This window comes from Phytophthora sojae (assembly GCF_000149755.1).
Source record: "Phytophthora sojae unplaced genomic scaffold PHYSOscaffold_1, whole genome shotgun sequence".
NCBI lineage: Eukaryota > Oomycota > Peronosporomycetes > Peronosporales > Peronosporaceae > Phytophthora > Phytophthora sojae.
Genome location: NW_009258115.1, coordinates 8203011 through 8215104, shown reverse-complemented (window position 1 = coordinate 8215104; position 12094 = coordinate 8203011). Strand labels below are relative to the sequence as shown.

The 12094-nt window shown below is 53.9% G+C and overlaps 3 protein-coding genes across 3 annotated transcripts; all 3 read left to right on the top strand.

Annotated features, from left to right (window-relative positions):
• Positions 1-2548: 2548 nt before the first annotated feature.
• Positions 2549-2953, top strand: PHYSODRAFT_294367 (hypothetical protein; the record flags this gene model as incomplete). The annotated part of the gene is made up of 1 exon (XM_009518012.1): positions 2549-2953. The coding sequence occupies one exon, from the start codon at positions 2549-2551 to the stop codon at positions 2951-2953; it is 405 nt and encodes a 134-aa protein (XP_009516307.1).
• An 864-nt stretch (positions 2954-3817) lies between these two features.
• On the top strand, positions 3818-4252 carry PHYSODRAFT_262246 (hypothetical protein; the record flags this gene model as incomplete). Its single annotated transcript, XM_009518011.1, has 2 exons — positions 3818-4002; positions 4084-4252. The coding sequence occupies 2 exons, from the start codon at positions 3818-3820 to the stop codon at positions 4250-4252; spliced, it is 354 nt and encodes a 117-aa protein (XP_009516306.1).
• Positions 4253-5033: 781 nt separating this feature from the next.
• Positions 5034-6412, top strand: PHYSODRAFT_471456 (hypothetical protein; the record flags this gene model as incomplete). Its single annotated transcript, XM_009518010.1, has 2 exons — positions 5034-5534; positions 5993-6412. Coding segments are annotated over 2 exons (921 nt in total), but the record flags the coding sequence as incomplete, so codon positions are not given.
• Positions 6413-12094: the final 5682 nt, after the last annotated feature.

Below are 12094 nucleotides of genomic sequence, written 5' to 3'. Positions count from 1 at the left end.
GCAAAAACACATAATATTTGATGCCCATGTCGGGGTTTGAACCCGATCCTCCAGGCCCGAAGGCCTGGCGCTCAACCTCACGAGCTCCATGGGCGCGGGTAAGTCGCATCCATCAACAGCACCATACTCGTCCAAACCCTCGGCCACTTGAGCCACACGCCACGAGAGCGCACAGGCGCAACCCAACACACGTCCCAGCAGCGCACATAGCCCAGCGGCACACACGGCCCAGCAGCACACACGGCCCAGCAGCACACACGGCCCAGCAGCACACACGGCCCAGCAGCACACGCAGCCCAGCAGCGCAGACGGCCCAGCAGCACACACGGCCCAGCGGCCAGCAGCGCCTGTGTACACGCAGAGACAACAGCAGCACAGTCAGCACAGGTAGCACAAGCAGTGTTGCACGACTCGCAGCACTAACCTGGAAGCTTCTGGACTGTTGGCCGAGAATCCAATCGGCGTTCGTGAGGTTAAATATCAGCTGAACAAAAAACCTAATACCGTTGCTAGACCGGTTTTGGTTGGAAGCAGTCCAACCCCGTTGGAATTTGACGGTATGGACTGAATTACAGCACAGATAATCCTCTTACCTAGTAATATAGAGTCTGGGACGGAGCACTGTAACTAGGCTAACTTACGCGAAACACGCAACTCATTTCATTTCATTTCATGATCCTCTTTGTAGTGATAGCCTCGGGAGACCACTTTTTATCACTATGCAGAGGCATCACTATCTAGATCTGTACCATATTGGCTGTACATTGTCGTTCAAGTGAGATTGCCACCATTCAGGCACATGGTGACGTTGTATTGCACTCGATACGTGGTCGAATCGCTAGATACAAGTAGTTGTTGCGCTGGACATTATAATATATCTACTATATGGCGCGAGAAGTGGTGAGACACTGGGCACTATTCAGATGGAACTGGGAGGACTGAACAGGTAGCTACAACGCGAAATCTAGTCTAGCGCCCATGCAAAAACGATAAATGCACGTTCCAGAATCTCATCATGCAAAACTTTTAAGTTTATTAAAATAATATGTCCGCTAACTCGGAGAATCCAAGTCCATTCAAGGTCGCAAGCGACCCACGTCGGACATGCTTTACGAAATGGACATCCTCATAGTTAATGGTCTCTTAATAGAGCTAATGCCCAATCTCGTATCACTAAGCACTATCCGGAGGTTAGAGAATGTTTGACTTGAATTTGTATGTCGTCGAGCCTCCATTAGTGCTAACCAGAGGGGTATCCCTATTCAGGATATCACTCCAAAGAGGATTGTCTGTACTGTATTTTGGAAGTTATTTTTTACAGATAAACCTTGCATACCTGATACGACCCGTGGACGACAGTCGTATCATGTATAGCAATAATATCAGGAATGTAAGTTGTGGGTAAGATTTTACCAGGATTATTGCTACTGCGGAGACAGCTATAGCTGGCAGGTTTCCAGCTATGGCAGGTTTCTAGCTATAGCCGTCTCCGCAGTAAGTTAGCAATAATCCTTACTGATATGTCGAGCTCAACGCAGAGCGTTGTGGCTCGGAGACTGAGCGAAGCGGAGGCTGGTACATAAGTATGGATAGCGTGAGCCTCAGGCCAATGCTTTGCATCTACTGAGCTCTAGGCAAACAATGCATGTCAGTGCTTGTGCTGATACGCTGTTCTTGCGACCACAACATGATCCTTGCTTATGCTATGCAGCGTGCAAGGTCTGTTGTCACAGAATGCACGTACAACGGAGGCCGCAGAGCCGTGGGCCAGTGGGTGTAGCAACAGAGCAAGACGAACGCACAAAATCAGTATTACAACAAAAAAGTCAGAAAGCATTTTCTTAAGCGACCACCGATCGGAAACTATCCACTTCTCTCCTTCCACACAGAACTGTTTTCTTTGTTCAGCAATATACTAGACGTATTAATGCTCCCACTAGACTGGCGGGTTAAAATACTACACATACAAATGCTCCCACTAGCCGGGTTAATATACCCACTAGTCGGGTTAATATACAAGTGTATGGCAATCAACTCATTGAGTAGCCCTATCGCATCACTGTAAGCATTTTTCCTCATACTTGGTTTCACTACCGGTTCACAAGCTTACAACGATCGTATTAGCTAAGTGACGCCAATGGAACCTCAATTCAAAAACAAAAACAAACACAAGCCTACTTATCTCTACATCGCCTTCCTTACAGTTAGCCGCATCAGCCTTTCGCCGGAGTTTATCAATTATCTGAGATATCGACGTTTTTATATTTACTCCCATGTCAGTGTTTTCTCTATTGACTAATTTAATTAAAGTCACACGATTTATTGTGAAAACCGATTAGTTTGTCCTGTTAAATTGGCCATTAAAGCATCGCTCACAGAGGATTTGGAGGCTGCTAAATCGGGGATGTCTCAATGATACTGGGATAGGAAGCGACGAAGTGCTGATAGCCCACTTTCGATTTTGCGACAAGCCCCAGCAACCCGGCCTGGGATTGGAAGTGCACAGTGCCAGTAAGGTATACTTAAACCAAGTAGTTTCACCCTGTCCATGAGTTCCCTTGCCCCGGACCCGGGAGGACCCCCCCCCCCCCCGGACCGTAGGGAGCCAGAACCAGAGGCAGCAGCCGGCTCGGAGAGAACGACGGAGAGCAAGCACAAGGACAGCGACGAGATTGTACCGGAGACGCAGCAGGAGGAGGAAGAGGACGGGAGGAGCGGTTTGGGGGAGTCTGCGCCCTCACACGCAATCCACGAGCAATCTGCTCCAGCGCCAGCCGATGAGAGTGCGGAAGGGGCAACAAGAGACGAAGGTAACACGGCCGCAGATCCCTCCCTCGAGACACAGGACACGACTCCACCGCAGGCACCGGCTTCGGAGTCAAGCGCTAGTATTGACGGAGCCGAGAAGGGGGACGAAACCACTGAGGAGAAACCAAGAGCCACGCCGGACTAGCTTGCAATTGCTTTGTTCAACTCACTGCAAGCTACCAGTACCAGGAAACTGCGTCTCCAGGCATTGCTGGACCTCATGCAGCAGCTCTTTGCCCACGTATGCCCGAGGAGCCCGGTCAAGAGAACTACCATGACGGCTGCCGCCCAGCGCTTGCCGAAGTTGAAAAAGCTGGAGCAGGAGCGACTCATCGATTTGTTTGAGGACATTGTTCATAAGTAGGGATGGGTCGCAAAACTACAATCCGATTCGATCGATTGGATCAAGACAGATCGTGATCGAATTTAATCGGATTGGATGATCTATAGATCAATTCCGACTCGATCCGATTGGATCGGATCGAATCGGATCGATTCGACAACGCTGGTGAAACACGGATAGTTGGCTGAAATTGCGATGATATTGTGCCTCACAGAGGTGATGCTGTATAACCGATATCACAGAATAAAAACAAAAGGACACGTCAAACAAAAGGCCACGTCCGCTCTTGGCGCGAAGAGTACGTGCGAGGCCGCAAGACGGCCAACAGACCCGGACTGCGGCTTCACCGACCCGAACGGCAAGCCGCAGCCCCACCTTCTCTCGCCGCGAGAGACTCGCGGCCCCATCTACGTGCGAGTCCTGACTCGACGACAAGAAGGTGCTGTACGCGGGCGACTGCTACAGCGAGTACGGCCACATCATCTGTGGGCGACATGACGCGCGACAAGCCCATGGACTTCCGGAGCGCGCACGGACTTTCTGGAGCGCGCACTGCACTACCGCCTACACAACCTCTCGGCTGCCTGGTTCCTGTCGTGCCTGCACGCCATCGACGCGTCCTCGTCCACGCTGGTCTACGGCATCGTGGACGTCGTGCGCAGCACGATGTGGCACTGGTCCAACCAGATGACCGACCTCGTCTTCTGCTTCTTCGTGATCTGCATCAACGCGTCCGTGAGCCCGGCACTCACCATCTTCCTGGCCAAGCCCTCGGACGCCTTGGACATGCTCGTTTCGGGCGACCCGAACGAGTCCACGCTCAAGTTCGGCGTCGTGGGTGTGCTGGCCCTGTGTGTGCCCTTCGTGCGGGGCGACTACGCGGTTGGCTCCTCCCAACCAAGATGATATCCAAGGCCACAGAGTCCATGCAGTCGGCGCTGGAGCGACTTCGTGTTGCTGAAGCGCGTGTCGAGCTGCAACAGCGGAAGCGATGCGTGGGAGGTGGCTGGCGAGTTGCAGTCGAGCAACGTGAGCTGGCTGAAGATAGCCGAGGTGATGTTAGCGCTGCGCACGCTACGTCGCAGACACTGCTGCCACTGAGCGCATTAAATGGGCTGGGCGAGTTGGTAGACAACACAAGTAGGCTTACGAGCGCTGTAGCAATGATACCGACGCGGTGCCAGTTCCGTATATGATTAAGTCTCAGGCCTTAAGCCTTAATCATATACGGAACTGGCACCGCGTCGATATCATTGTTACAGCGCTCGATTTTAGCGCGAATCTAGCGCCTTCAAGTCACTGTTATAGGTAACACCAGTATCTAAAGCCAAACATTTTCTTGCTGCGGTAAAAAGTCGGAAGCACCGAAACCTGTGGTATTGTATAGCTTCGGACATGATCGCATGTATAAGCGATCAGAGTGGACATATGCTATTGGTCATTTCGGGGGTCGCCTAAAAGTTATTCACACGTAAATGCGATATCTAGAGAAACATTTTCTGGAGGTATTACTGCTGTTTTTTATATCTTGATAGTCGGATTGGATCGACCGCTCAATCGGATCTGATCGAAATGAATCGAGAATCGGCACAGGCTGATTCGATCGGTCAGAAAGTACATCTCGATCAATCCGATTGAATCGATTACCCACCCCTATTGTTAAGCAAAAACGGGAGTGGACCGATGGATAAAAGCTTGTCGAGGCAGCATGTCTTACAGTCTTCAAGTCGCGCCAATCTCTAGAGTACGTTCTGAGTAAGCAAGTGGGCAAGTTCGCCGTTCAAGAAGCCGCCAAGAATGTGCCCGTGCTAACGCAGTGGGCTCAAAAGGTTACAGACCAAGATACCAGAAAGTCCCCTGGGGGGCAGTACCGAAGGCCTTCTTGTTTCACCAAGGGGTGTATTCGACGGAGGAGACGACGCGACTACGACGGATTTGCGAAACCACGTATGGCAAACACACCGACTCGGCGTTCCGAGAAGGGATTGTCCAAGGCCTCGTAGAAGGTACGATACTGTGTCGACGACTACCCCAATTCATCAACCGTATTATGGCGACGGAGTTCAAACTTCGCATCATCGGTGCCACCAGGGCCCAGGTCGAAGGAAAACTAATTATGGACCTCGAAGGGGAGTTACCGATCCCGGAGGCCTTCCAGAGTACCAACAACCTCCAGGAGAGCAACTCAACTGCGGTGACCAATAGAGGCATCGCCTATCCGGCCATCTGGAGCATGCTAGCGGCGGCGAAGACTATCAGCTACAACGCAGCGCGACACGTAATCCACCTACATCTCTTCACCAGGGCGGAGGCTCAGCGCTTTGAGGGTCTGGCAATCCCGTTCCATAGGCATGTGCACGCACTGAACAATGCGCATGCACCAGTTCTGCTGAAGCCGGAAGCGTCGGTCTGGGATCGGCTACGAGACTTGACTGCGGTCAGGCTGCGATCGCTGCAGGAACTCACTTGAGGAGTGTGTGTCCTGCAGTGAGGTTGAAGTGGTGGTTGTGAGTGACGGTGGCTGCGAGGAAGAGTTCCGGAGAGAGGTCCGCGGACTTCACGGAATTACTCATGCATGCGTGCACTCCCCTCAACGGGGACCTGTATAGTCAAAGTAGGTCTGCGGGGTTTTTGAGGCTTGCGAAGCTTTCCCCTACACAACAACACTTGATGAACACGATCATTGTCAATTCCCACTCAAACTACGCAAGTCGGCTTTCGTCAGTTCGTCTCATACGGCTACTTCTACGCTAAGACGAGCTCTTCGGCGCCTTGGTGTTGTACTGCGTCCTGACTTCGGATGACAACCACAAGGACTGCGTGCTGCTGAGAGCCTCAAAGCTCTTATCGGCAACTTGGATCCGATCGAGCGATCTGGTGCAGGAAGCTGCGTACGTTGTAATTCTCCGCAATGTCGCGAGGTCGATGGACCTGAGCCACTTCCACTCTTTCCTACAATATGCGCTTTCGGTTCCTTTCGATCTTAACGATCTGGACCTTGGTGGACCCAACTCATGGACTTCGACAGCCTGGGAGCTCAGCTTTAGCCAAGATGGCTGCCCAGATGCGCTATTGGGCATTAAACGGATTATGTGGTTCAACTATGTCATCGTTGTCCAGCATCCGACCATGCACGGCCGACAGCAATGTCATCGATGCGGAGGACTAGGCCATCCGATGAGACTCTGCAACTTGTCAGCTGCAGCGTTGAAAGGCAACGGGAGCATCGTCGCAGCGGAAGCAACGTTGGCCCAACTGTAAGCCCAACCTGCCACCGTCACAAGTCTGGCTGAGCTACAAGAAGCTATGGCCAACTGCCATCTGAAGCACGACGAGCAGAAGTTTCCCGAGCGGAACCCGCAAGCAGACCAAGGCCAAAGCGGTACATCGAAGCCTATGCGCCCAAGCAGTGACAGAACCCATGATGAGCAAGGAAATCAGGAAGCCGAATGGTTTGATGGCGACTCGAAGAATTCTCGGGGTAGCAGCAAAGTCGAGCGGTCGACTGCAACTGGATCGAGTGTACCCAACCCCAGTCCAGCTCACCCACAGGCCAATACCGCCAGTAATCCTCCCACCCGGGGGGGGGGGGGGCGCACCAAGCAGCCGAAAGCAGGGTCTAGGAGCAACCCACTCGTGATCGACTCGTCGGAGGAAGCCACTCAACAGGACACGGACACGAAAGATGCAGCTGCCGACACGCACCGACTGAATACCAAAGAGATGCAGCAGGTACACGCGGAGCTGCTCGTCGCAGAAGATGCGGCCAAGGTGCAACTGAGGGAGGCCCTAGGCTGAGGGAGGCCCTAGGCTTAGCTCCAAGCACCACGGACGTACTGAAGAAGAAGGGGTTGACTCACCGACAGCGAGACGATGTTCCGCCCACCAGCGATAAGAAGGTGGAACTAAGCGCAGCTCTGCAGGACATGGGACTTATAACGACGTCTGTTAGAGGTTCGAAAGACTTTCTCGACCTTGGTGTAAGGTACACCAACGGCTACATACATTTGGGACCACCACGACGGGAGGTTCATACACATTTAGGATTCCTATTGGCTGAAAGCAGCATCTTTTAGCCAATGAGCGACTTGCATGCTAGCGGAATCCTGCCAACCAGCCGTTGGCAGATTCCTAGTTTAGAATATTACATTACATTTAGGGGAAGTCAAAGTTCTCATCTTTACCAAAATCCGCTACTTAGAGTCTTATCTTGTTTAAAGTATACTCGTGGATCTCGAGTATACTTAACTCAAGTAAAAGAAACCTACGCTTCCTCATACACGTGCGCACACGTGCAAGCCGTAGTAGTGAGCCAAAGTAGGCCCACTACACCTGGTAGCACTTTGTAGTCCGTCCAACGACCGACTACCTGAACGTTCGTACGGAGCTGTACGAACGAGGAGCCGAGAACCTTTTCATAAGCGCGGAGGTGCCCAAGGAAAGCTCCACTTCGCGTGCAACTCATGTTGCACGCACTGACTGCCTCCACCTGTCGGGTCCAGAGTGGGAGGTACTCCAACGACTGTCAACAGTCTAGGGGGAGGCGGCAGTAGCTGCGATGCTGCGTACGCTATCGCCGACAGAGCAACATGGTGTTGCTCTGGGATTCATCATGAAGGAGCAGCGTGATGCTGCTTCCTCTACCACGATGGCGTCGGAGACGTCACCGCGTGGACAATCGTTGAAGCTAAACGTGAGTGACTATGTCGGAAGAGAGGGCGAGCCTCTCCACCGTTGGCTTGTCGAACTCGACACTGCCATCGCATTGTCCAAGGTTGCGTTCGCCATGTCATGTCTTGGCGGACGAGCGAGAAGTTGGGCGTATGGACGCCGACTCTCTGATCCTACGTGCTTCAGCACGTACGAGGGTTTCAAGGAGAAGCTCAGGCAAGCGTTTGAGCCCCCGCAAAATGAGTTTCGGTCGAGGGCAGAGTTCCTCGACCTACAACAGGGTAAGCATGATGTTCATGCTTACGCGCAGAGAGCACGGCACTTGGTCTCGAACATTGTGACCAACCGATAGACGAGGCGACCAAGGTCGTCACGTTCATGAAGGGTCTGAGAGATGGGCCTGTAAAGACCTATCTCTTCCGTGAGTACCCAGATACTCTCGAAGTTGCGATTACTCTGACGATGCAGGAGGAGTTTAGTCTGAGGCAGGCGAAACTCCATACGAATGCGCCGAGGCTGCAACCGCCTCCGGTCGCGATAGCGGGAGGTCCAGAACCAGTGGACCTCTCGAATGCAACGGCTGTTAGTTATCAACAGCAACAAGGAAGTAATGTACAATGCTTCCGTTGCGGAAGAACCGGTCCGTATGCCCGAGAGTGCACGGCACCCGTGCTCCGAGATGGTGGTCGATGCGGCGATGCCGGGCATCACCGCAGACAAACAAAAAACGCTGGAACCCAGTAGGCGCGGGGAGCCCTACTGGTGAAGCAGTCACGCGTGTCCAACTCGGACATGCGACACTGAGGACTGCAGCCCCCAGTGAGGATCATTCTCACTGTAAAATGCATGATGACAAACCGAACCTTGTCATCTTGGACGTGTCTTCGAAGAGAGAGAGCAACTCTCTTCGTGCTTTTGTGGAGAAGCAGGATCCAAGAAATTGGGACAAAGGGTGATCGGCAGAATGATGGATCCAGACTCCGCGACGTATCCACCAGACCGGCGGATCGGGCCCCGTACCAGGTGTTAGAGATTGCAACGGAAGACACTACGAATACGACCGGACGTCACGAATGTGTGCCCAAGCAACGCCATGCCTCGAGACCCAAGATCCAAGAGATGCAGCTGTCAAGTGGATCGGCGATCCGATCCAATCCAGATCTGATTCTGATTCGGACTCAGATGGAAGTGAGCGGTGGATCTAAGGTCATGGCGCAGCGAAGGTAATCAAGCGACACGCAAGGAAGGTGAACAAGCTCCATAGCTTCAGTAGGTACAGATGGGATGACAGGATCCATAGGAAGATAGGGCTTTGGGATGGGATTGGACTAAAGCATAAATCAGTGTTGGATTTGCCTTATACATCGCAAGTGCCTTCGCCTTCGCCTGAAAACGGGAAGTACATTGGCCCCACGGCTTAGCAAGGTTCTGGTAGTGGGTCTAGCGTTGGTTAAGACTGGATAATACATTGGCCAGTTCTGCAACCTGACTAGTGACCTACTTGCAAGTGCAGATCCCCGATCCACCCGGAGTTACTACTTGGCCGGGTGCATCCTCAACTCTCAACCTCTACGGATCCCGCTATAGGAAGCGGCAAGTACAACAAAGGAAGACCTACGAAGGCAAAGGAAAGGAACAACAACCCAAAGGCCACCCCACGGCCGGATCCAGATCCAGGCCGCCCGATCCAAGTCGACTACCACTGGATTGGGAATAACTACCGCGAGCAGAGTGAAGATTTCCGCGCTGCTCCACCCACATCCCCGCGTCTCGCCCCGACTGTTCTGTCTTCAAGGCTCGGACGCTTCAGCAGACACCAGAGGAGCAGATCCAGCCCTACCGACGGGCACACAAGGTGACCAGTTCAGCACACAGATCACGGATCATAGGGGGACCCCCTCCGTAAGTCGGTGTTCGGGCGCAGTTGGTAAGTTGGATTGGCAATCTCGCAGATTTTGCTGATCCCGCTACATCACAATGATGCGCGTGCCCGGATCTTCTGGTGACTCGGGCTTTCACCGTGAGTCCCAAGAAGAAGTTCGAGCGAAGAAGGAACAAGGGGATCAAGCGTCATCGGAGTCGGGATCGGCGACGACGCTGCTGAATGAACCAAGATCCACGGATCGACAGAGTGCAAGGAGGACCTCTGCCGGCAGAACCGAAGTGGTTCCAGACATGGATCCAGAAGAGAAACCTCAACCTCCTCCACAGGTCCCTTCGGGACCCCGGTGGATCGCAACGCGAGTCAAGATCCACCAACAAAACAAACCAAGGCTGGCAAGGATAGGTATGCATTTGCTGATTCACCAGTTAAACCGGATGCCTCCCGACAAGACCAAGTCGATGACACGAGCGAAGATGAAGGCCCCGGATCTGGATGACGAAGATCCAAAAACGTCATCCCACGAAGAATCCGAGGAGGCAGGCTGGAGACGCTACCACGAGAAGCAGCTACGTGACTTCCTGGCTTGGGATCCCATGATGCGGCTGCTTGGCGTGAAGCCGATCGGAGACCTGCAGGGGCCTGTGGCACTCCCAGCACCCGCCAAGCGTGAAGGGATCCTGGCCGAGATGGAGCGACTCATGCAGCTGCTGAAGGAGGCCAGCCTCGTAGCTGGCGCCTTCGACGCGCGAGCGATCTACGACGTCGACCCAATCCAGATCCACGCGACGACGGACATGCTGTTCAACAGGCTGAAGGCGTTGGTAGGTGAGATCCAGCTGAAGCCGGATCCAGAAGTCCCGGATCCAAGTTCACCTCAAGCTGGATCCACAGTATGCCGAACGTCGTCACCATACGTGTCTGCCGCGGAGCTTGGGTCGGATACATCTTCGGAGCCGCGGCGTATGTCGCTTGGACCCTCGGGGGCCTCGATGCTACGCGCCCGAGCCCAGATCCAACGTGAAGCAAGGACTCAGTCCCGATCCCAGCCCCGATACAAGAAGCCGTCAACTCCTTCGGTGGATCCAACAGCTACGGCATCAGGATCGAACATATCGGCTGGCAGGCTTGAGTCGTACTTTCAGGCAGCCATGGGCAGGTTCTTGAAGGAGCAAGGCGTGTTGACCCCGACACAGGCGCAGGAGGCGACGCAGAACCCCGGATCCCAGGACGTGGAAATGGAGTCCACTGGTTCGTCCGATCCAGATCAACACTGGGAGTACGATCCAGATGACATCGACTTCCCGGTCCCAGCTCGCGCTACAGTGGCTACCACCGCGACCGGATCCACAGGTTCAGCCCTGATCCAACGAGTCCGGATCTCAGCGGTCTCGGATCTGAAGGAGTTCTCAGGGAGGACCAGGATGAGGATCGGGCGAGAGCATGGATCAGTAAGGTGAAGTCTGCGTTCCTCCGGGACCAAGCTCCTGACGAGGAGAAGTGCTTGACCTTCGCGGACCTTCTATCCGGATCCGCGAGGAACTGGTATCACCAACTACCTCGATCCACACGCAACAAGCGGTCGGATCTGCTCCGCAGTTTCCAAACCCAGTACTGTGGATTGGGGATCTTCGTTGCTTGCCAGTATTACCACGCGCGCAAGCGATCCGATGAGTCCCCACTGGATTATCTCTACCGACTTAATGTCGCTGGATTCCGCGCCCGACTCAAGATCAAGGATGGTGGATCCAAGGAGAAGCGCGAACACGTGGATCACTTCATCGAAACTCTGGGTGATCAGGATCTAGCGGATCGGCTGACATTGCTCCGACTGCCGGATGCTGACGAGGTGGAAGAGGTCCTCCGCGCACTGGATCGGGCGAAGAATCGACAGAAGAAGGCTGCGTATGGATCCAGCAAGTACCGGCAGAAGGCCCCCGCGACGCCAGCACCGGCCGCTCCGGCCAAACATGTGCGTGCGATCCAGGTCCAATCTGACTCGGGATCCGAGTCTGGATCCAGCGATGGATCTGACTCCGAGTGCGACGGATACCGCAGGATCTATCTGGCAGCAGCCCAAGACCACGCGAAGCCTGCAGAGGAAGAGCAGAAGACTCTGGGTTGGAACCCTCCAGACCGTCCACAGCAGGATCCACCGTCTCGCGACTCCCGATCCAGGACGCATGTGGATGGACCCGAACGTAGTCGCTGCACGCACTGTGGATCCAAGCGGCAGTCGCATCTTGACTGCTGGAAACGCTTGACCTGTGAGGTCTGCGGCAAGAAGTGTCATCCAGGTGACCACTGCCTTTTTGTATGCCGTGGATGTGGTGAACTTCATGACGTGGGCCGATGCCCGATGGAAGAGTTCTACTACCAGATCCGCCAGT